This window comes from Buceros rhinoceros, unplaced genomic scaffold (genome assembly GCF_000710305.1).
Source record: "Buceros rhinoceros silvestris isolate BGI_N320 unplaced genomic scaffold, ASM71030v1 scaffold4876, whole genome shotgun sequence".
In the NCBI taxonomy this organism is placed as follows: domain Eukaryota; kingdom Metazoa; phylum Chordata; class Aves; order Bucerotiformes; family Bucerotidae; genus Buceros; species Buceros rhinoceros.
Window position 1 is genome coordinate 140,793 of NW_010419297.1, and position 25,493 is coordinate 166,285.

Here is a 25,493-nt window from a genome sequence, read left to right on the forward strand (position 1 = left end):
TGCTGAACCATTGAAGGAGTTTCTATTAAGCAGTCCTTCCTGAGAGACAGGAATAAACCACTCCAGCTACCTTCTTCGCAAACACTCCACTGGTCAAAGTACCAACAAGTGCGATGTAAAGCACTCTCTACCCTGCGTACTGTAATAGATACTGCCAGTTGCCCATCAACAGGGACTTACCATGCTAAGTCCGTGTCATCAAGGATGATTAATGCATTTTACATACTTATATCTCTTAAATCATCACAGTGGGAAAGTTAAGACAACTATTCAGCGTGATGTTTTGGTTCCTAATGAAGTGAAGGAGGTTTTTGCATTAAATAGAAATCTCAGGATTGATTTTCAGTGGCACCACATGTCTCCTGTGCTGACTTTCCAAACTCTTTGACATTGCTTTTTGGCTTTGGAAACTCTCCAGGTAAACGACAAAGGTATTAGGACTTCAAGGCTGTGACATGCTCCCTTTTCAGAACTTACATAAACTGTTATAATTGTTAGGAGCAACAACTGCTCACTTCGCATTTTACTCACACAAGATACCCCTGAAAATACAGACTCTTTTGGAGATGCAGAGGTTATTGCATTCAACTGCTAATTGTTATAGATGAGGACTGTCAAGGCAAATGTTACTTGAAGTCACAAAATTCTGGTTTCTACTTACCTTGTATCCTTGGTTAATACCATTGATGAACTGTTGGGGTGGAGGGTTCCAGAGGAACTGAATGGTTGTGGAGTTCACGGCTTCGACTTGCACATTCTGCGGTGGAGCTGTAGGCACTGCTCCCAGGCAGCGGAGAGGGAAACAAGACGAAACAGAGCGCAGGAGGGATGAAGGGACAAAAGAGAAAGATGAACACAGTCAAGTCACAAAGTAATAACAGTCTTGAGAGAAGGATGCACTTGTGAAACAGTAACTAGCAGTGACTTGGAAAAAGGGGTAACTGGGTTAATTCCTCATTCTGTATTGGAGACTCTTTCAAGAGAAGGGGATGAAATAATGTCTGCACCTTAGTATTCCACACATGAGTTTCTCTTAAAGATTCGAGATAGAAGCTAGGTAATGATAGGTGAACACATCTCTTTCAATTATCCATGGCTGCACAGACAATGAGCAGTTTCAGAAAGAAATTTCTTGAGTCTTTTAATACTGCACAGTTCCCCAGATCAGGCAAGCAAACACACAGTCGACACAATTAAAGTTGTAATTGTGAATTATAATCTGGCAACAGCATCTGTTTATTATTTACTGCTGCTTAAAGAATTAGGACCAGTCATATCACACGCAATAAAGATTTTTCTTGGGAATTGGAGATGTTCCCATTTTATCTTGATATGATATTCATTCTTGTATATTGAATTGATTATATATATTCTGAGCCAATACATCCTCTAATCTACTAAAAGTTGCATAAACATTTTATGCCAAGTATTTAATTAGACAGATGTTTTCTCAATTCAAAAGAAAGCATAGAACATAAGGGCACACTGCCTTCAAACCACAAAAAATAACACCTAAATATTTTGCTGTTTAATATAATTTCTCTTTAAATACCTTCCTGGCAATTTCTTCAGCTTATTGCTTTAGAATGTAATTTATATAGTTCTCGGTGGAAAGAATATTAATAGACAGGTCTATTTGTCTGAAATTACCAAGCTTATAGTAAGTTTAAGAAGAAAACTGGTATTTGAGTATAAAAATGGACCAGGACTCTTTGAATTCAAGAAAATAAGATTAAAAAAGCTTAAAAAAAGTATTACTCTTGACAGCCATGTGCATTTGTGTTCTACGGAAGAAGAACTATCCACAAGTGATTTGGAAGCCTGGAAAGCTTTGTTCCCTCTGCTTTCAAGGGAAAATTACCAAAGCCCAACGACCTACCTACACTTCTAAACAGTATCCACAACTCCCCCCGAGAAATGGTGGTTTGCTCCATCCTTTTCAAAAACAGGTCACAGATTTTTAAAGCTTCAAAGTACTTTTGGAAGATGAGTCTTTGTATGACGAAGAAATCAAGACATTAAGTTCAAAACTGTAAAAACGCCCCCTTTGCCACCAAAAGCCATATTTGTTTGAAAGCGTCATAAAGGGGCATCATTCTCAACTGGTGTACAAGCTACAGCAAGACTGCAGCGAATGGAGCCAGGACAGCGCGCACTTATCAAAGACGTCCACAACCCAGAAATATCAACACAGAAGAAATGGAGAAAACCTCAGAGAAGTCAGGTTTGAAACAACAAGATCTTCCACTTTCATGCCCCATCTCACTAAAACTCCCTGATGACTACACCATGGCTTCAAAATTCAGCTTTATGCATTTTTTAACCTCAGAAATTGCGTATTATTCAGAACGTTCTTGTCCTAATTTAAAACCTAATGTCACAATTTATGAACTATGCATAATTATTGAGTCTAAACCCGGAATTTATCTGGTACTACTCTAAATTTTCATTAGCATCTGGGTGCTACTTCCTGCCGTATATCATTCCCTGTATGCTTTTGGAAGGTTCTAATATTATCTTAATGACATCATAAAGTTTTTGTAGTTAAGAGATTCACCAAATCATCCTGATATACAGTCATGTGTAATTAAGTCACTCTACAGTCATAATGGGCTGCTTTGGCTACAGGCCCCTATTAAACATTTTTTTTTATTCATGGTCTTTGATTAAACTGTTTATTTTGATAGCCACAAGAGGTAACTCGATTGGTTTTTGTGTGCAATACTTCATATAACTGTTAACACAAATAAGCTTTTTTAAAAATCAAAATTCTTATATGAATATGCATATTCAGATATGGTAACTGCCAGAGATTTGTTACTGCAGAAGAAAACTGTATTAGAAGCCTTCAAGTTAGTTACCAGGAAGTCACCTGGATATCATTGATAGATTAATCTTTTCCATCAGGAAGGATAAATCAGCTGAGCATCATCCTTTCCACTCATTCCTCTTCCTCCCGTTGTCCTGCTATATTACAACTCTATTTATATGCTCTAGGTTGATTTTGTAACACAATTGCTGTACAAAAAAAATCTATCCCTAACCCATATGCTGCCCAGCGACAGCCACACTTGAAGCAATGCAGAGAACTTCAGCAGTGGTAGGAAAAGTCTGGTTTTTCGAGAGCATACAGGGGACCTGAGAGTTAACAGTAAAATCACTCTCCACAGGACACCCCCACTGCCTGGATGTTTTTCCTGAAACACAGATTAGCATGCCCATTGCTGCTGCATTTCTGTGGGCATCATTTTCTGTAGGAGAGGATCCCATGGATGACATACAATGAATAGCAAATTTCCAGTGATTTCAATATCGTGAGGATTTTATTCTAAGGGTCTGATAAGTCTTTTAGATGTAATTCAAAACATTACAGATTTTTAAGAAAGGACAAAAATCTGCCTCAGCAAGCTCCAACTTGCCATTTGCAGTTCTTGAAATCCTCAAAAAAGCTCAGACAAGCACTGGAGAATAGGTTTACTACACTTATTTCTTTTAAAGGGGGAAATATTTTTATTTCATCAGGAGATAATTTCCTGGAACAAGAATAAACCATCATAGCACAAAAAGTACCTGTTACAAGAACAAAAAATAGTAAGAATTGTGAACAGAAAACAGAAAACATAAACCCTTCAGAATCTTGGATATCACAATTCATATTACAATTCTTCTTTGGACATCTTTATTGAAAAATCAACATCTGCATCTCAATGAATGCATTTAAAAGATGGAAAGAACACAGTCCATCTGATATGCATAAGCTTAATTATACTGCATATAACACAATACATTTTTTATATTTTTAATCAGCAAAATATTGGCATTATAATATAAAATTTACTTCCAGGTGCCACTATAAAGTTCTCCTTTTATGTCCTGATATTAAAAACTTCCTTGGGTACCTGAACAGTTTTGCACTTAAGAAAGAAAAGGAGTCTGGCAGAAGCTAAATCAGAGTTGACCTTTGGTCACTTCAAAACTCAAATACTTTTCCAAGGTCGAGGTTAGTAACTTACTGAAACTGTGACTGTCCACCTAAAGGACTTTCTAATGTAGTGGTAGGTATCCATCTCTCCTCTTACGAGTTTCTTGTTGCCAGTGGTACACAGAAGCTACCACTGTCAAGTAGGTGTCCCAAGAGTAACCCCCAAGTATTTACCCGCTCTGTTTTAAACCTGTACTCCATCAAGTATTCCTAACCCGTCTCACAGCAGAGACCCATCTGGGAGTCATCTCGGAACTGCAGTTCATACTGGTCAGACAAAACCAACTGTTACTTTCTTCCCAATAAAGTTCACATGGTTGGAAATCTGTTAAGAGCTCAGCCCCCGGGACTGCGAGTTAATGTACAGCATTCTAAGTAGAAAAGGTCATGGAAGCACTCTAGATAAAAGCCATTAAAAGGGTTTTGCTGCCGAGATAATTGAGAGAAGAGAAGCCATTAAGGTTAAGCATGTGTACATGTAATTACTCTGTCTCTAGCTATGTGCAAACAGCATGTAAACTGCGCAGAGATTCTGACAGCCAGACTACTGGTCTTAAATACAGATCTTCAGCTGAGGCTTGGAGAAAAGTCCCCTGCTCCTCCAGAGCTCCTGACCTTTGAGGTGGCAGCTTCCATGTCTCAACAAGGCAGGCTCAAGGAACTGCAGGTTTTTCCTGTATGTGAGGATCTGGTTGTTCCTTTAATGCACTGCCTTGAGGTGCTAAACTCCCAGCGCGGGGTGGGAGCGGTGGGGAGGGTGTGCCACAGAAGCACGGGTTCCTCCTCCGAAGCCTATTCCCCTCCGTTCCCAGCTGACATCCTCTGCTTTGCTACGAACTGCAGCAGGTGCACAAAAAAAGTGCCTTCTGCAGTTCTACGTGTACTGATACTTGAAACTCGGTAGTGTGAGATTTGGCACTAACTGATGCATTTTGTTCCTTGCAGCTGGCAAATGCCTTTTTCCTTTCTTGCGTGACTCTCACAAGGACAAGGTTTCACTCCTTTATTTAGAGCTGGGGGCCAGGGGTCTCAGCGAGACAGCTGCTAACTTCAGCACCTTCGTGAACTCATTAAAAAAAAAAATAAACAAAACCCCAAAAGCAGTAGATAGCAAATGACACCTAACTGTGATAAAACAGAGACACAAAACCCAGCCACTCCAATGCCAACCTGCTTCCGCACAGGAGCGGCTGGGCCCAAAATGGCCATGGATGTTCCAAGGCTTTTGGTAGGTTCCCCAAAAGAAGTGAATGAGGATCTTTAAGATGATTTTGCCAAAAAAAGCCTGAGGGAAAATTAAGGGAAATCTCTTTTCACCAAGATAAAACTGACTGGTTGCAGAGGACAGTCCTTATTCAGAGATCCCATTTTCAAGATTATATCCTATATAAAGCAGGAAGCTTTTAGATAGCTAGATTTTCTCTAGCTCTTCTGTCCCAGTCTTACAGGTTTCTCCTTGTCCTCGTGATTCACCTCCTGCTGCCTGAGGAAGAAATTACTTTGGACCTGGCTGAACAGACTCGTCTTACTTTTATCCTTCTCTCCACACTATCAAGACTCACTAGTCTGGTGGCTCTCCCACTCTTATTCAGAAAGGGCCTTTTCCTCAGCCTTTCATGGCTTTTCAAAGTGTCCATGCACAGCACAGAAAGGAAAACAAAACAATATTGAGCTACATGATGAAACCTATGAACTTGAGGACATGAGACTGGCTTTAGGGCTATGAATCAAAAGAAAGATAGCACTTAAAGTAGAAACAGAAGTCAATGCAAAGAGCTTAATGAAAACTGTATATCCACCTATAAACCTTGCTTAAACCTAAGGAGTGGTGGGAGTTTTTCAAAGAGAGAGAAGTTCAGAAGTATTCCTGCTTATAAACCTTGCTTAAACCTAAGGAGTGGTGGGAGTTTTTCAAAGAGAGAGAAGTTCAGAAGTATGCCTGCTGGTGAGATAAAAGGGACAGACCCAAAGGAAAGGATGAAAACTTCTCTTTTCTCAAATCAACCTGAAGGAAAAGGTAAACACAACCAATAGTACACAGGAGAGACAAAATCACCACCATCCAGAAAGACGTTTACACATCTCACAAAGCTATTCTTATATGAAAAGGTATTGGGAAGCTTCACTTTTTCATATGGCAACAAAAAGTCCTGCTGGTCACTGTTTAAATAAGTAAAAATTGCCCTATGCAGAAATCCCTGTGAAAGGTAACATCAAAGTAAGGAACCTCTGATGAAGAAAGACCTATATATACAGAGCATCAAAGGATTAGGCTGAATATCACTCTGAAAAGACTTTCAAGATTTAGAGACAGTCAAACCGTCTGACCCTACTGCTAGGATGTTGAGTGCTTTGCCAGTAAGTCTCTCTGACATTTTATCTAACTGACATTAAGTGCCCGTTCCTCTACAAGTTTAGATCTTTCAGCATCTTGTGAGTTTGGCTACATTCTAGAAGTTGGTGATTGAATTTCAAAGAGCTTTGAGTAGCTGATTAGTTATCAGTTGCTAAAGCAATGCCAGAGGACTAATAAGGGATTAATAGACTCGGTTCTGGTACAAATCCACAGCATACATGGCCAGTCGATATTCCCTATGACAAAGATGCCAATGTGCTGATCCGCTCCTGCCAATGGGTTGATCTGCTCCCAGTGCTCATTTCCTGCCAGGCTTTGACTTGATTAATATGAGGTGTTCCAGGTATTTTTCATCTGCAGACAGACAGGTTCTTGCCAGCATAGCTCACATCATTTAATGCATGTCAGAATTGAGGCAGTGGTGGTGGTACTAGGAGAGGGGGATGGATGAGATTGTGTGTCTGACATTTATTCCACTCATATTAAAATCAGAATATGATTTACAAGTCAGTTTTACACATGGCTTTTTCTTACTCCTGCTGGTTTGGTTTAGGAAGGACATTCCGGAGCAAGAAACAGCCACTGGCTTTTCCTGTCATTTCCCAGCTAAAGGAAAGATAAAAGCAGAGTTTCAGACAGTAGCACATTACAGACTTGATATTAAGCCAGTTTCAAATGAAACTGATACTAACCAGCCTCCCTTTTCAACTCTGAATGTAAAAAGGCTTCAGACTCTTTTTAGAGCAGACTGTGTGCCTTTGGTGATTTGCAGAGAAACCCAGCAAGGCTTTCATTAGGAGATGGCAGCATCCATGAAGTAGTTATTTACTGCCATTATTAAATACTGATAAAAGATAAATAAGAAATATCCAGTTTTTCTTCTACGTCTACCCACCACTACGCATTTAGGAACTACATAAAGACAAATAGGCCGTTGCAGTCTAAACATTCTTGCTGATTAATATGAATGCAGGACTGACTACACTTAATTTACAACAGAGGATTTATATCCTTCTGCATGACAACAGACAGCCAATCAATAAAGGATGATAATAACAGCACATAATATCAAGGGAAATTAGAGTCAATTGCCAGGCTTAAGAAAAAGAGTGTGAAGTCCAAACCTGAGTCTTAATAGATGGAAGGGTAAGGTGCTATGATAGCTTTAAGTGTGCAAATAAACAAAGTAATGAATTACAAGCATATTCACAAAAGAGATTCAAATTCTGTTTGCAAACCAATTCTCGGCAGAGATCAGGTCTTTAGTGGGATACAAAACATTAATCCTGCCTTCAAGGAGAAGTCTTTAAGAAAAACATTTCAAAGTCTGTGATAAATACTTCTAGAAAGAAGCTCAGTGTGTCTAGACTCCCATAAACTGCAAGACTTTACATGCCCTAAGACAAAATACAGATAGCTTCCTCCTTTAATTGTTGTCGTTAATTAGTGTTGCATATGAATAATTTTTCCTTAAAGATCTCTCTACACCCCGAACTGTGTCTAATTACGGTACAATATACTCCTAGTAACAATTAACCAACAACTACACATTCTTCACTGATTGTAAATTAAGTGATGTACTGTAAATCTGCAAGTTTTTAAAACAGTTTAATTGGTTTATGACCAATAAAGTAGAGACCATGTACTGTCCAGTGCTCAGAATCCAGCACAACCCTGCAATTATGGGCATAAATGAGAGCTATAAGGGCCTGGTACTTCATTATCCTGCAGATTTTTATACCAATCTGGAGGTGTAAACATGCCTTGTGCTGGCTGTAAGAAGTAATTACATATCCTTTTGTTGACGTAATTTATTTTTTTCTTAAAGCCCTTACCAGAAAGGTGTGGAGGAGCCATAGCATAAAAATCAGGGCTTTAAAGATCATTTTATCATCCTCTTTGCAAATGGCTGCACCATTCCTGAAATACTACAAACCACTCGTTCTCCACAGGCTGTATTTCTCTCCCTACAGCTTCCTTACAGTCTATTCCATATTTCTAAAACAAGGTATTCTGGGATTATCAGAACTCATGCAGCTGGTCTCCTAAATTCTGTATGCAGCAAATTGTATATCTTAAGCACGATAAACCCAATTCCCTGCCATATGCTCTCTGGCTCTCCTGGCAGAGTAACCTCAGCCCCTGCCTGTCACGCGTCCTATAAATCCATTCTGCGGGACCCCAGCTCTCTTCAGCATTTCTATTTATTACTGACGCTGCAGCTGACTCTGACCTGCAAGCGTGGTAACATGCCATCATGAGGGTCAACAAAAACAGATAATGTCTGAGTTCACGCACAGCTTTTTCTACAACACAGAGTAGTGGAGTCTTGTCTCTACTTAAGGCATTTGAAATTTGAAGGTGTTTCCTACCCCAAGCTGCCTATCCCATTTGACTGAAATTACCATTCACTGTACAAGTCGTCAGGGGCTGCAAACTGTAACTATAGAGGATATCTTGGTCCGATTTGCTCACCTCCTTGTAAAGTGTACTCGGTCACGGGTCTGCTGAACACTCCCAGCCCGGCTCCGTTGTAAGATGCCACCTGGATTTCATACTGGGTCCAAATGATCAGGTCTTTCACTAAGCAGTAGTTAACTTCTGCACTGGTGATGTTCTTATACTGGTATTCTCCAGGGAGGCCAGCCAGGCGATACCTACCATATGGGAAGGAAAATTTGCTAGTTAATTAGATGGTATCAATTATGGCAAATATCATGACTAGCAAAATAGCTTCCTTTGTAAAAGAGGCGAGACGCAAACTTTTGTACAGAATTATACGAAGAATAACGAAAAATAATCAGAAGGAGCAGACTAACTCCTGATAAGACCGTATCATGTTTGACTGCTATAGTATTTCTAATCTGATCTAACTGAGATTACATGCTCAGGGCTAAACAAAACGGGTATTTTATCCTGTTTTACGGTTGCCGAAAAATTACAGCTTTTTAAATGCGGCCTGTCTAGTAAAAGCTGTGATTTAGTAGAAAAAAATAGCCCAGATGTGATTTTTATCAGGGTGCTGCTGTAAATCAGCTTGAGAAATGGTGTGGGGTTTTTTTTTCCTTCTCCTCTGAAATGTGAAAGGGAAGAGCTCAGAGGGCTCTGAACTTCTAAAGTCTCAGGCACCGAGTCTCATCGCTGGCTCCCCCCAGGATTTACTTCACAGAATGATGAAAATAAAGCTGGAATATAATTGAGACTGAAGGATGGGTTAAAGACTGGAGTTCCAGGAGAAGGGCTGGACCAAACACGGGTGAGTGGTAAACATCCCAGCAAACTTTCTGCTGAGACATGGGAAGCTGAAACACTGAATATATTTTCCCGTGTAAAAACTGTATTGCAGAAAACAGAGCCCCTTTGATGTCTCTCTTTAGGCCAAGAAACTATGAAGAACACTAAATTATAGAAAACAAACAAACCTTGCAAATCTGTCAGTGTGAGTAATACTGGGTTTGTTTTCCTTCCTTTAGGAAAACGGTACAGTGGATGCTCGCAATATGCTAATTCACAGAAAAACAGAGGCCAAGTAAGGAGCACGAGGCATTACTATTCCATAAAAAAGACAAATACAGAAACATTTGTATTTTTATTCACCTCACAGCTTTTATGAACTCCTACTCATCTTTTGCTTCACAGTAATCACCAAAAGGTTATTGACACAGAACAGTTTCATTGACATTTTACAGGCTGATTAGAAATTCATCTAAGTTAAACAGGTGCGATTTCTACAACCAGACAACTTCCCGTATTTCAGTCAGAGATTTTGTTCTGAAGTCTTCTCATAAGGAGATCAGTTCTTAATCACTGACAATGCCTCTCTTTTCTGCTGCGGAGCTGCTTGCCTGACCACCGTTTGGCACGCTTAATATTTGTAATGCTACGCTGGCATGATCCCGTTTATGAAACACAAATGGAAGTAAAGAAGTATCAGCCCTCAGCCGAGTTTATTGACTGTCTTGATCTTTTTCTGCTTTATGCAGTATCTACCCTTTTCTTTCGTCTCCTGAGAAGAGTGTACGCTTACTGGCACAGCCAATTCTTTGTGCAGCAAGGTTTTGTCTCACACCTAGCAGACAAGGCGTAGAGCACCCCTGTGATTTAATCTATTGCGCTGTTTGCATGGCCATCCTCTGACCGCAGCACCGCCAGCGAGGAAAAGGGCAGAGGAAGGAGGCCAGTTCAGAAATGTCATGTCTTCATGATTTTTCTCACCACGGACTTTGATGTATACTCCACATGACTGGCGCGGTGCACCTTCACTTTTAAAGATCAGGTGTTCCATCAGTTTAGTATCTTGCACGTCTTGAGCACTGGTGCTCTGGGGTGCACGGTGGTTCTCATTTTGTTACACCCTAACTCTACAGAAATCAGTGCAGAAAGACTTTTCTTCAGCACGCTGATCATGTCATCATCGTGGTGACGACACAATTTGACTTGGAAGAACAGTCTGGTTTATTACCCGGGGCAGTTGTGCGTTTATATGATAATCTTAAATTCCTGTCAAATAAATGGGTTCTCTGCTCTGTAGTCAAGACAAAACATACAGACATCAAAAATGCTCACAGATTGAGCATAATGAACGTGATCGCTCTCTATTAAAATAGAAAGAGATGTTACAGCAAGGACCAGGATCAATTATGCTGATAGATGTAGTAGAAAACACTTAAACATTATTGAAAACACTATATGGGGAAAGCCAAAGAGATTGCCAGAAGTGGGAGGCTATGGAATTGCTTTCTCAAAGGACGTATTGCTGAGATCGGGTAAGACTCGTTGGGACTAGCTAAGGAATTAACCCTATCATCAAGTAGACCCATTTGAAGGAAAGAACTGTACAAGCCACACTTGTACCCCATGCAAGAAAGTACCCAAGTGTCACAACAAGGCTGCAGTTATAGACAGGAGTTTAAGCACCTTTTCCCACCTGCCACTGCTGACTGACACAGCTCTCAAACTGAGTCCAGCTCTTAACACCACAGGCGCTTGCACAAGTGTCTCCCCACTGTAATAGGCTCTGCGCAGGTGACAGGGAGATTAACAGACTTCAACCCTGCCTGCAGAGAGAAGGAACTTTCCAGCACTATTTTGGGAGCTCACCAACACTCTTAACATCACAAAACCGTTTCCATCTATGCCAGTAAAAGTAGGAACACAGCATGAACAGGATGTCGGCATTTAAAGTGTAGCATTTAGTTATCTTTCAGTAGATCTGGAGGACACCACATTAAAAATATCAGCAGCCTGCCTATAATAGGCTGTAACCATCACCTGGAAATGTGTTAGTGGTGGTGCAACGCTTGGGCGTTTCCCACAAGAACTCTAACTGAGATAATGCCTCCCTTACTAAAGATGCGGCCCCAGCTGGCTGCTAGCACCGCGTGGTTATGTAGGATGCCAAAAGAGCAAGCAGGCTGAGTTGGGTAGGAGTGAATTACTGAGTCCCTAAAAATTACAAAAGGGAAATGCTCTCCAAAGCCTCTCAGTGGCAACAGCCTTTCCAGCACAATAAAGCCTGTGTAAGCAGAAAGACTGGATGTGTTCAGGATTCCCACTTACCTGCCTGATTCCATTTCTCATTAATAAATACAGGCGATGCTGAAACTGAAACTTACTCAACTGACTGATTTTCAAAACCAAATCAAGGTCTGCCATGAAGCATCTGACCTGACATTCCCACTTCACTTTTTGCTTGACACAAACCTGAAGTTTATTGTTTATATTCTTGCTCTTCCATACAGCAGGAGCCCTGTGGTATCTTTGATAAATTTAATTAACCTTTCTAGCAGGAAGCTGAGATTGTAATAAGCAAATATACACCTACGGGCTGCACCGTACCAGTGTGCCACGTGAACACTTTCAGTACTTGGTGCTTCACTTCACTTTGAAAATGGAAAAAAGGTATTGGGATGTTGAGAGTCTCTACAGAGAGCTAGTTTATCCGGAGTAGCTAACAGAGACCCCAGCTCACTGACTCTCAGGCTAGAATTTAAGTGCCTGCACCCTTGTGGCCCCCTGAACAGCAGTGTTTTCTCATGTCAGGTCAATCACAGCATTTCTAAACAATAACTAATACGTTTAACAGAATTAAAAATAGGTTTTAATACACTCTTAAGTCACATCATTCTGAATTCCCTGATGCACATGTGGATCTATCTCCAGAATTTCCAGACAAGGAAATTACCTACCTTAGGATGTACCCATGAAGAAGCCCATTATGTTCGCTCTCGGGAGGAGGTTGCCACTGGACCATGATAGACTGATTGGTGCGCCCACTGGCCACTATGTTTTTTGGTGGGGCACTGGGAGGCTCCTCAGGTAGCATCAACCTAGGCACAAAAGAATGCAATGGAAGTGGGTGTTGAAATAAATGATAGATAACATTTCTATATTGTGTATCCATTCCACGCGATTCCAGCTTCTTTTATCAAAGTCTGATGACTACAAAGTAATATAACACTGATCAAACTGCTGAAGACATGCATGAAATAGTTACAACAAATCAACATAATAGGAAATCAGTTAAGCAAGCAGCAAGACAGACAGCTGAGGTAACCTTATTCTCTGAATCACCCAGGCTGCTACAACTCTTTAAAAGGATTACAAGCCTGAATGAGTTAGAGCTTAGGTCCAGTGTCCATGACTCCTTCCAAATTGTTTCTTTCAGCTCTTTCAATATTTTTCATATCAAACTCTCACATTTTGAAAAAGCCATTTAGAGTTCAGCTGTTCTGCAATTCAAGCTCACAGCAAGCTTTGGTTCACAGAAGAAGGGGGATGCATTTGAAACCAAATGTGATGAAGCCATCCTTCTATGTCGCATCTGGGTGAATTCCAGAAGTGACATTGCAGTGACTGGGTGAATGCTGTACTCCCTTCCCAGGCTAACTGCTGTGGCTTAGCATCGGAGCAAAAAACTATTTCCAAGATTCTGCTCAACTGATACCCCCGGAGGTACGAGGGCCCCTCTCCCATCGCGTGCTGATATCCTGCATCACCCAATTGCCATGATCACTGATTACTGACCGCTGCAGAGCACTCTCCGGAGGCCTGGGTAATGCTAACTGCTCCACTCCCCAGTTACTGTGCAGGAGATAACTTCATTTTATTCGGTCACAAACAATCAGCAGTTTTTTTTCTTCCAGTAATTCTAGGGTATTGCACCTTCCGTACACAGATACTTATTTTTACTTTACCTGCTGGTCTCAGAGCTGTACTGGCCCTTTCCCACCTGGTTAACCGCACACACCCTAAACTGGTAGGTTCGGGCTGGAGTTAGTCCACTCACAGTGACACCGGTCATCTTTGGGTCAAGATTTGATAGGTGAACCTTCCAGGGAGAATCTGTTGGAATAATTTACACGTGAAAAAAAGATGGAAGTGCTTGTGAAAAGCCCTGCAGAAGTGAGAAAACGCCTCTGACTGCTCAGAGCTCTTTGTGCTTGTTTTCCTCAGAGGAACTTTGGGAAGAAGTTTCTTTTCAGCAGCAGAAACCTTCCTGTCAGCCCACACGGTTATGCAGATTGCACATTTGTCTACTGGAAAGTGATGCGGCACATGTCATGGCATAATAAATAAAAACTATATTCATTAACATTTTAATAAAAGAGGAAACAAGCATGATAAAGACAGATGGGCTGTGTATTTCACAACCCATCTGTTTGGCAGGCCATTACACCACCACACCCATGAGTGGCTCTGGTGGAAGGACTGTAATGAAATTCAGTCGGTTTGGAATATCTTCCTACACAGCTTGCAAGCAGGTGTAGAAGCGTGACTCTCTCTGCCAAATCAGCCCTTTGCTCTAAGACCTGAGAAAGCTTCTGCTGCAGATTCTACACGTCTGCAATTTTTTTTCCTAGAGATAGTATATGGCATTTGGTCTAATAATTTCCTAGGAAGATTTCCTGGTATAAGCAGCCCTGGCAGCACTATAAACCCCTCATTGTCAGTTCACATACTTGACATAATGAGCTCCTCTGATGCCCAAATTACATTTTCAAGTTTTCAAAGAGGGCAGAAATGAAACATGGTGAAAATTAAATATCCTGACTTATTTTCTTCATAGCCTGGTGTCACATATTCTCCCCAAAGTCATGACTGAAATAGTCATGAAGAGGTGACATTTGGTCTGTGTTACAACAGTACAGCAATGGAAACAGCCAATTTAAAGATTTGTTCAGTTTTTAAATAATACCAGCTGTTTTCATGCTCCCTGCTCAAAATTACTAACACTTCTGGAAATTACTGAGGCGCTAGCTATGGATTTTGGCAACAGATCTGTGCACGTTGCTCATCAGAAGTGCATTGCAGCTCCTGGCAGGTCACCTAGACGTCTGCCTGGAAATGAAGATGAGATGTCCCACATGTGGAAGGCTGCTAAACTTCACACCAAGATGTAAACCACTAATTTAGTGCTTTTCTGGCAGATTCCTTAGCACGTTCAAATCCTCTACAGTGTGATGCCAGTTGGGCTATAAACGCTGCATCTTCAAGTTACTCAAAATATATGTTTATTCCAGAAACAGCTTTCCAAAAACAGTCTTTTTTAACAGGCAAGCTGACATGGCAGAATGTTGGGAACACTGGAGAGGGACATTTGCACAACAGGCAAGCTCCATCCTCACCAGTTGTTGGTGATCAACCAGCGGTCACTTTGGTTGCAAGATCTTGATGGCAACTCATCTTAGCTGAACATTGAACTTCTTTTAGAAAGACCTTAGAGGAGGCACACCTATGCTATCTAGAAAAGCACTGGTTAGGAGATTTTTGCACCCTAGTTCTTTCTGAATTTTATCAAACTTCCCCTGAGACTTCACAAATAACTGTTCACCTCATTACAGCCAGAGCGCAAACAAACCAAACAAACCAAAGTAAGCCAAAGTTAAGGTACGGATGACTCAGTACATTGCCTGAAGCAGCTTCCTGAGGAAAATGGAAGAGCAGACACCAAGAAGAGAGTAAAATACCCTTGTGTGAGCTACTTGGGTAGTGGTCCATTTCCTAGGGCATTTCATTTGTTTACTGCTAGTGTAAACACCACCTGAGCATGCTTAACCCAAGCAGCTCAATGTAGTGAGCAGTTTGATTCAACAACGGGGCCTATTAATCTCCTCAGCACCTTGGGGCTTTGCTCTGTTTATATGCTGCATCTGTAGAATGCTTTATTTATTCTTTTCCTCTCCTGGTGGAAGATAAAAGATCTGGCAGGAAGCGAGATTAAACTGAAAACTAATATAAACGAAGCCTATTCATCTCCTGGGCACTCCGATTCGCAAAGGGAAGCGGTTTGGGGATGATTTGCTCGCTCATGGAGCAGTGGATACAGTGAGTGTGCAAAGTATCTTTAAAATTTAAATGTCGAGTCTTTTTTTTTGATAATCAATAAACAAAACATTCCAAAAGGCTGTTCCTCCCTCCTTAAACACACAACAAACCCCAGAATTGTTCAGAAGCTTATTTTACCGCAGAGAAGAGCAACTCCAACATCACAAACGTGCCATAAAATTTTCACCATTGCCTCTCTTCTCCTCCAGAGATGGCTGTCACTCACCTGTCCCGGGAAGCCTGGAGAAGCTCCATGGTGACAAAAGACTTGCCAGGTCGAAGTATTAAATAAGCCTCGGTTAGATTGAGCAGACTCTGCTAATCCTTCATTTAACTTAAGCTGCCCAGAATGTACTCTGGGCTTTGCTTTCTTGCTCTCCCACTGTAATTGCTACTGTCTGAAAAAATTCCATGTTTAGCTGCCGATTGTCTTAAGGATATTGGGTATTTTGAATTAACTCTGATGGCCTCTCCAAGTTAATTTATTGGAAGCGGAGAAGCTCACAGCCTACCCTCTAGCTTATGATGTGATTTCGGAGGTTTTGGAAGTTACTTTTGCTCTGTCACAAATCCGTGGATGCATTTGCGATAGTTTAATAACACTGGTTACCCACCAAGAGACATTCCCTTTGTATTCCCCATCTTACAATTCATGCATTAATTGCAGAGTCCTCAAAAATCGTTTCTAATTTGATATTACAGGTTAGATCTATTGCAGAAAGCTGATTTTTGCAGGTTTGGAGTACATTTCCATCTCCTTCCTTCTCCGGGGGTTTTTTGCACAGACGGTGTATTGAAATTTGCTGTACTGCTGGAGTTTGCTGAATTAATCTTTCACATCTTCATGACAGAACGATATTGCAAAAAGTTCAAATAAAAATTCAATGGTTCATCCTTTGTTTGGTGGGACTTCAACAAGGTCTACCAACAGCCTGAGAAAAAGTATCTCTCAGCGCTATCATATATAGATCCCAGTCACAGTCATAATGAACAACACAGTTTTACTTGGATTTTTGCAAAGATTTATCAACCTGTTCATTTTTTATCATTTGAATATTCCTAACAAATTGAGGTAACAATTCACAGGCTTTGTTAAGCATGTAGAGATGCTTTTCATAGGAGCTCTTCTTATCTCCTCCTTGACACAATGTGATAAATCCGAGTTATATCTTTACATCACACAGCACAGATATCCCAGAGTATAATAAAGCAAAAAATAGGCTTTTATCTTAACTGTACTCAGCAGAATTCTTTAAGTATTAATTCACTTCTTTAGTTAAAAGACTATTCAGATTATTTTTTGATTAATCCCTGAAATCAAAACCTCTTTGGAATAAAATAAGGATATCCCCTTTTAGCTCATGAAGATACTTCATTGCAATTCCTAGGTGTATCACAGCAGGGGCTAACCAGGTCATGAAACATCCAAAAATTATATTAGTGCAAGTGACAGCAATGCATGGCACTATTTATTTGAAAATCCTATTTCAAATGAAGGTTCACATTACTGGCTCTGTGTGGGCAGGAATACTTAATGACTGTGTTTCCCTGGAACTGTGGTTTTCAAATTAGATTATAAATTTGCCCCCAAATGTTTAAGACCATATGTCTCAAGTCACCCACAGACACAGTCTACTGTGGATACTTGTAATTTGAAAATTATTGCATTGTGCCAAATACATTCATTTTAAAAATTACGTGACTACAGTCATTCGTATTTCCAGCAATTTATGTGCATGATCTGCCACTGTTTTTTCCTCTAATTAAAATCCGGGTTTTATATCTCTTTACCGAATTGATATTAATGAAAAGGAGTTCTAATCTATGCCAGGTGGAGTGACACGCCTCTCTCTAATGCAGCTCATAATTAGTCCCCTGAAATTTAGACTCATTATTTTGAACCCTCTTTAGCTGTTTCTCTGAAACAGATACTGTTATTATGTATTCATTTATGGTACGTGCTTCAAAACGTACAATGGATCCTAAAGCTATTAGGAAATTATTCAAAACAAAGCAGCTAAGAAAAAACTGAACAAAACTAGGCTACATCTTGGCACCTGTAACAGCAAAGCAAACCCCAAGTATTAAACTCCACAGAACTAAGAACAAAGTCTCCTGTGCAGCTTTGCTGACTGGAAAATAAATCATAATTCTGATGTCCCTCCCTAAACTTTACACATATGGAAGACAAACGGGGATTAGGACGTTAAGCATATAGCACTGCTGCTGACAGTGGCAACAGCTACCGACACAACCAGGAGAGCTCATGGAGGGCACAGCCGACTCCTTGACACATGCTCTTTCTGCAGCACAAACAGGACCCACAGAAAACCTGAAAGGAAATTCTCTTTGAAAAGCAAAGGGAGATTCTGCACAGTTGTCTCAGGCAAAGCTGTACCTACACAAGATCAAATGTCAGCTTCGTTCACAACCATCACTTAGGACAGGTGGGAACAGAGGACAGGTCGTGTTTTCCAAAAAGAGTAGGAGGTCTGTAGAGAGTATGTCATTAACCACACACTACTGAGATCAAAATAACTCTGAAAAATAAGCACTATGAGAAAATAAAAAAACCAAACCAAGACAGTGACAATAGGCAGACATTGAAGTCAAACCAAAGCCACTGCTGACATTGTTCTACTAGTCTGTTGACATCTGTAAAGCTGAGTGCTAATGTATGAAATGAGAGAATCCAGCAACCGCGGAATATTCAAGGGCTTAGATTCCTCGCTCTCCTGCGAGTAACCATTCAGACATCGTACATAAAAGCAAAGTAAACAAAGCTAAAGATGAAAACTGGAAGGACAGCAAGATCTGGAATAGTTCTGGGAGTTAAGATGCTCAGCTCACAGCAAACCCAGTCCATGCTTGGTTTTTGCAGCTGGAAGCTTGCTGAAGTACAGATACCTTTGATTTGTGACAGTGAGACTCTCTCACTGGCAGATTGCAATGCCATCAGCCAAAATTATTAGGCCTATCATGGAGTGACCAGAGGTTCACAGGATCCCGTGGAGTTCTGAGGAACTGTCTGCCTGATTTCTGCAGAGCCACCGATGATTTTGGGGGAGCCTTCTACAAATTTCAGTGAATGAATTAGAGCATTTTCAAAACGATGGCACATTTATGCCATTCCCGCTCTGGAATAGCTGCAAAGCATCCTTGCTAGAAAGGCACCTGAAGACCTTTCAAACTCCTCCTGGCACCAAGCGAGCTGCTGCTTCTTTTAGCGACTCTTTCCAATCAATGCAGCCCAGTGTAGGACCCAAGTGCATATGTTCTGCCAGCTCTGCGCTGTCTCTGTGTAAATACAGCTCTAGTACCTTTGCATCCTGTTCCCAGACTGGGACTTTATTAGCTTGTCATTGTCAAAGCCGCTGGGAAACATGAAACACAAGGGTAACATCCTTGGGTGAAAGAACAGGTAAGGAAAAGCAAAAAGGCAGTTACCAGCCTGCAGTCGATAGGAGAGGAAGAAGAGTGAAAATGAAAGAGAAGGTGGTGATAAAAAGGTAGAGAGGGGGTGTGAGTGCACGATACCGAACTTTGTCAGTCATTTGTTATGAAAAGAGCAGGAGACTTTGCTCAAAAAAAACTAGTTTAAGGACAGCAGTCCCGGGCACGACTTGGGATTTCTGCTAGGATTAGACAACTGCACTTTGCTTAACAGATGTCAAGATCATCAGTTCTGGGACCTCCACAGTGAAAAGTTACACACTCCAGCCTGCAAAGCAAAAGGTTGTATGTGATCTGAAGCTCAAGTTTCATCCCAAGCTCTCTGTGTGGCAAAACAAAATGCTACCCTCTAGATAATCACAAATCAAGACTGTTTCACATTCAGTTATGCGGTGGCTAATTTCCACATGTCAGAAGAAGTGATGCTCTTAATTTTTTCATCAAGAATCAATTGTCAGGCTTGGATTTCCAGCTCCTAGGGTGATAGAGATTAGAAAGTATTGCCAAGGTGACCAATTTCCATATAACCTCATCTTCCCATCAGCTCCTAAGGAGGCATTAGCAATGTCCCTGAATAACCTTGCAGACAGAGCCACAGAGGACCAGACGTACAGCACGACAGAACTGAGAAGAGGCAATTCACAACGCCCAGCTGCGTAACCCATGAAGATACCTGGATATCTTACAGTTAAGCATCCTCAACCCCCTACCTGAAAGAAGGGTATAAAATGGTAATCTAGGGAAAGTGAAGAAAATCTATGAACGCATTTACAGATGAGATAGTAGCTCCTATTGACATCCAAGTTTGTTCCTCTCACAGACCATCAGTTCCTTATATTACCACCCTGTCTGCATTTTCCAGGTGAAATTTGGGCTCTGAATGCATCAAGCTACCTATGAAACCAGAGCAAATGATAACAACGGGAAGAAGCAAAATATAATTATTGCTATTTTACAGATGTTGAATAGAAGCTCTAAGGAATGAGCTGTTGCACCTCAAGACTGGATGGCAATGCTAGAGGTGGAGCTAAGGCTTTCCTGTACAACAGTTCCACCATCTTGGGCCTCTTTCCTTATTTAACTCTTTCAACATGTGAATCACTGAGCGTAAAACCCAGGGCTTGGTGCACAGTCTCATTTAGCAAACAACAGTAATGTTTTGTTGGTAGCTCTGCTAAAAGGCGAGTCTGAAAGAAGGTGGAATCATAAAGAACGTACGGCTCGAACATATTTGACTTTACTCACTGTTCTCTGAGAGCTCCACCATGTAGTAGAGAACAGGGCTGTTTCCATCAAAGGGGCGCACCCAGGAGAGCATCACGCTGCGGCTGTATGAGGAATTTAGAGTGGCCAGAAGATTCTGAGGGGAATGAGGCAGCTCGCTGTTAAGGAGAAGAGAAAGAGAGAGAAAAACAGCACTGAAAAAAATCAATCTACATTTCATTCAGCTAGAGTCTTATAGGCAGTTAAAGGTACACGACATCAGACTCGTACGATGACAGATATAAAACTACCAGCGGCTATCGTACAATTAAATAAATGAAAGACATCTCCAAATTCTTCACAATTTTATCCTCTTCGGAAAAAAAAAGGTAATTTATGCTGAAAGTCCCAAGGCTGATGCTTAGAACAGCTAATGGAAATGTTGCTAAATGTGGAAAAAAGCCAATTTTCATACTGTTTTTGACTGAGACAAGTTGGTCAATAAATTTCCTCTCTCACTTCTTTCCCCTTCTTATGTTGATGTCCTAGCAATGTGACAGCAGTAATACATATAAACAGTAAAACACACGGGAGATATGATTTAACATGGAATTTTTCATACTCAAGGAAGCAGAAGACATTGACACTATCCATATAGAGCTACTAATCAAAATTACCATATGTATTCTTAGGCTACAGAACAGCTTGATTTACTCGGGGATTCAGGCTTATCCTGCCACGGGTAGAATCTTTCCTTTCTATAATAAGGATTTTTTTGGAAGCACCCAACCAGAAAATGTACTGAAAATGCCTGCAGAAACCCCTTGGAAATACAAAATGAAACATTAAAAAACAAAAATAAAACAGCAGCTCAATTAAAATGTGTAATTTCTCCTCATAAAGGCAATTTGTGGAAAACCTCATTGGCTCAAAGTCGGAAGCTGCATGGTGAAAAGCTGCAGCGAGAAAACTACATTCTGCTGCATCCCTTAAATGCTGCTCTGTATTACGTGATAAGAGCCCTTTGGCCATTACACTCGAATCTGATCTCTGCTCCTTATCATCCCGGTTCCTAAGGAGGACAAAGATCTCAGAGCGAAGGAAAAGCAAGGAGGGCCAGTTTTCACCCATTCAGGCTACTCACCTCCCCAGGAACGCTGAGGGTAGCACGTCCTCAGCAAGCACCACTGCTAAGCTGCTCTGGCCAGAGCAGAAAGCCACAAGGGTTCTTCACATGCTTAATTTAAAAGTGTAGTAATTTCTGGTTGTAATGCATCATGCTACTGAGGGCTAATGGTTATTTAAAAACCACAACTCCTTAGCCACTCACAGAGGTAAATACTGGCTCTGGCTTTAAGCCAGAACAATAAATATGCCCTGGATTTGGGTTTCTACTGGAAGATTGAGAACATATGGAAAGCCAGGCAATAGTTTAATTATTTTTCTGTTAAAACAGTGAATGTTTTTGTTTACATGTTTATGATGGCTACATACTGCAGAATTAGCACCAAAAAAAAAAGGTTTCTGGAAGAGCCAAAGACAGGTAAGAAAAACACACAGATAATGAGATAACAGAAGCGGAAGGCAATCACCTGCTGACATCCCTCCAGGCTAGAAGAGTTGGTGCTTCCTCAGGTCTAAAACCTGAGACTCACTCTTATCTCATCTCATTTTAAATGCTTAAACTAAATTAGCAGCCTGGTGACCCCAGGCTCTTTCCATAGTAAACTTGGAGTGACACCTCAGGCTGTGATTTGGATCCTGACTTCATTAAACCGCGTGTTCAAGATGCCTTTATCACGAAGAGGTTAGCTGACTATGCTCTCTCTTAGATCTGGGTGTGCACCAACCAGGCTCCAGACTGCTGATGCAGAGACAGCTAAGACACAGTCGCTTTTTGGGCTGTCGCAGGGACAGGAAAGAGTACGTATGGAAGCAGATTTTGAGCACAGCACTGCAAAATTTTGGATAAACAAGTTTAGGGAAGAGGGTGACCAGAAAAAGAGTAGGAGGGCATCAAGACCAAATGGCAGAATCAGGCTGTCATCTGGAAGTGGGGAGTTGGGGGGTTAAGATATGGCCATTTTCCCAGGGACTACAGGAGTGTGCTACTTAATTTTGAATGAAACATTAAATTATAACAAACACTAAACCTCCGCTGTAATTTATCATTATGTCCCAAGCAAGCTGGATGGAAAAGTGTTTGTGATTAAGCTGGCAAAGGAAGTTACTGAAAGAAAGACAGCGAAACATCTCGTTGTGACATGGTTCATGTCCCAACAACTGTGACAAGTCCCGGTCCCCATTTCATTTACCACCAGGTCCTGCGGGGCAGAGCTCAGAGTGGGCTGTGGCTTCAGCTTCTTCCAGAAGGTGACTGTCACATGGGGAGCAACGTAGGAAGGACAGAGGGGGTTTGCTGTGAGGGGGAGCTCACAGCAAACTTATTCCCATGTCACTCTGGGAACTAAACAAACGTCCCCAGTATATACGAAGGATATTTTCTGGGTGTGCATTTACTAATCTTGTTTCCCTGTGCTTTTCGAAGGGCTGAATTAACAGCTCATTTGAGGACAGAGGTTACACTACTAAGAAAGACTTTACAGCTCAGTCTCTTTTTCTTAGAGTACAAGTCTCAGAAGGCTTTTGGAGGAGAGGGGACATTGCCTTTTCCACGCGTTTTAACGCACAAACTGAGTTTAAACGTGGTAGCATTTTGCTTCGGATTTGGGTTGAGTTGATTATTCTCTCCGATTGACACAGAGGGTAATCAGTCAGCAGCCCGAAGGAAAAGGGCGCTCTGCTCCGCCAGAGGCTGGTCAGCCTGAGCTGCCGCACCGCACAGTACACCCATCTCCACTAATATCATATTCTTTAGCCATATGTGTCCACACCGAACGGCAACAGATGGTGCTCACAGATTTAAATCCCTCAAGGCAGACATAACAAGTGACTAAGAAACACACCTGGACAGAAATAAATATTTTAAACTACAAGGCTATTTCAGCACAGAAGTGTACCTCTCTCCTTGTAGTATACAAAAGCAGAGATTAATAAACAGTAATTCCTACTTCAGCGAGCATTTACACTTTGTCTCCTCATTTGCTACCACATACTGTGTGGAAGGATGATAAATGAGGCCTGTACCACTGTCATGAATATTCAAGCACCCAAAAGAGATCATTGCTTCGTTTTTCCTTTAAGAGAATTACTTTTCCTTACTGCTACCACCCAAGGAATCATTGCAGGGCATGGTAATTTCAAACCTTCTTCAGGATGGAGAGGACCACAGACTAGAACTGCTCAACTTCTGATACCCCAAGAAAGTGGATGAGGTTTAGGACAAAACCACACAGGGCACAGAACAGCCATTGATTGGACACTGGAAGTTTAATTTCAACATTATTACCTTTGAGTTCACTGAAGCTGCAAATGGGAAATACGTGAAGGTTTTTCAGTATGGACTGTCTTAAGACCTCACTCTAATACCGAAGAGTTGCATGGAGGCAAGTTTTCACAACTTACTTTGTATGACAGCACCAAATATGTAGCTGATAGATAAGCCCAGGTTAATGGCACAGCCATCAAGGTGACCTGAGGGGATCCTAACAAAGCAATTAAACGAGCAGACTTGCAAGAAAAGAACATGAAGTCACTGTGACAATCCAGGAGAGAAATATTAGCTAGTTGCAGATGATACACATTCAAAACAGAAACACTAATGTTTTGAGTCAGCTCATCACTGCCAGAGGGCAGCTGAGAAACTCATTCAGCAAACACATAGAGCGTTTTATAAAATTAGCTAAAAGCAGACTATTTGCTGCGGGAAATAAACCAGCCGTGGTTTGGAGAGATTTCTGAGAAAAATGGTCCGGCAGCAGGTAATTAGAGAGACTGTGACTGAAGAGGGGATTACTAAAAAGGCAAGGGAGATTAAACAAGTTCGCTTGTCAGTTTTTCATAAATTGTTTCCGAAATCAGGTCCGCCATACAAGTTTTACTCAGGAGCAAGTGGTTCATCTGCTAGACCAGATAACATGGTAAGAAGTTGAGACAGGAAGTCTAGCAAAGCGCTCAGCCCTGATGGCTTTGCTCATGAAAGTTTATAATGTTTAAATCAAGAAACATGTCACCTGTTGCTCAAGACTTCCCAGCTTCTCTTGCAAAAAATATCCACTCCAATTTCTAAACACAGGAAGGATTCTTGCAATGCAATGATGAGTTATGAGACTTTTTGTCTCTCATAGCCCTCTAACAAGGTGGATTTTTGAAATTAAAGGCTTGCCAAGTCCCAGAGCACGCAGACGTATTTCACGTTTCTTTTTGGTTGTCACCACAAGCTCAAATCTACAAATGACCTGGGAAAGGCTTTTGAATTTTATGCTTTTTGCTAAAAACACCTACAATTCTGATGTACCTTCAATGATGGACAGACACAATTGTATTTCCAAGGGTTATTTCTCTTTTGAGTATGAAGTGCATTTATACTCAGCAGTGAACCTCACTTCTTGGATGACATCTCAATAAAGAGCTTGGAAAAATAAACAGAAGCTTTTTTCTAGCGCGGAAGGAATAATATATTTGCCAGGTTGACATCCTTCCTGTTATCACTCCCTGCAGAAAGAAAGAGATGGAACTGAGGGATATGGCAGCCATATGAAGATAAGTTTGTAATAAGACACCTTTTTGATTTGTTACTCTGCCTCGGTCTTATGAATTTTGTTTTTAGTAATCAGCTTTTTTTTTAATGGGATGTATTCAGAAGAAATGGGAAGTAGCAGCAATTACAAATACTCTAGTATAAAGAGTATAAAAATTAATGTATAAGTGATTGACAAAGGCAATACTGTGCATTCTTAGGAACCCCCTGGGTTTTATTACAAGTGGTTAGCTCTCCTCTCCTGCTTTTGAAGAAGACAGAACAATAATAGTTCTTTCTCTAGAGAATGAGAACTGAAAGATTATGAACTTGCTGCCAGGAATAAATTGTCTATTTTTATATTACATTATCCTTCCTATATTCTTGCATAGAGAAAGAGCCCAAAAGATTTTACTATACGTTGTGACATAACAGAGGCTTGTAGGGGGCTTAGGTTTTCCAACAATGCAGCATTACCATACTTTTCAGTCACATTCATACAACAGAGGGATTCTTTAGTACAGACTGCAGAC

The 25,493-nt window shown here is 41.0% G+C and overlaps 1 protein-coding gene across 1 annotated transcript in view; it reads right to left on the reverse strand.

Moving 5' to 3' along the window:
• The window catches only part of SDK1 (sidekick cell adhesion molecule 1), a gene marked incomplete at its 5' end in the record, with an annotated part of 284,258 nt that overhangs the window by 103,405 nt on the left and 155,360 nt on the right, over positions 1 to 25,493 (reverse strand). Inside the window, 5 exons of the mRNA XM_010138858.1 lie at positions 662 to 777; positions 8,814 to 8,995; positions 12,527 to 12,667; positions 13,535 to 13,682; positions 20,364 to 20,500. Of these exons, the coding sequence (XP_010137160.1) occupies positions 662 to 777; positions 8,814 to 8,995; positions 12,527 to 12,667; positions 13,535 to 13,682; positions 20,364 to 20,500 (724 nt within the window). The remainder of the gene's footprint in view (positions 1 to 661; positions 778 to 8,813; positions 8,996 to 12,526; positions 12,668 to 13,534; positions 13,683 to 20,363; positions 20,501 to 25,493) is intronic.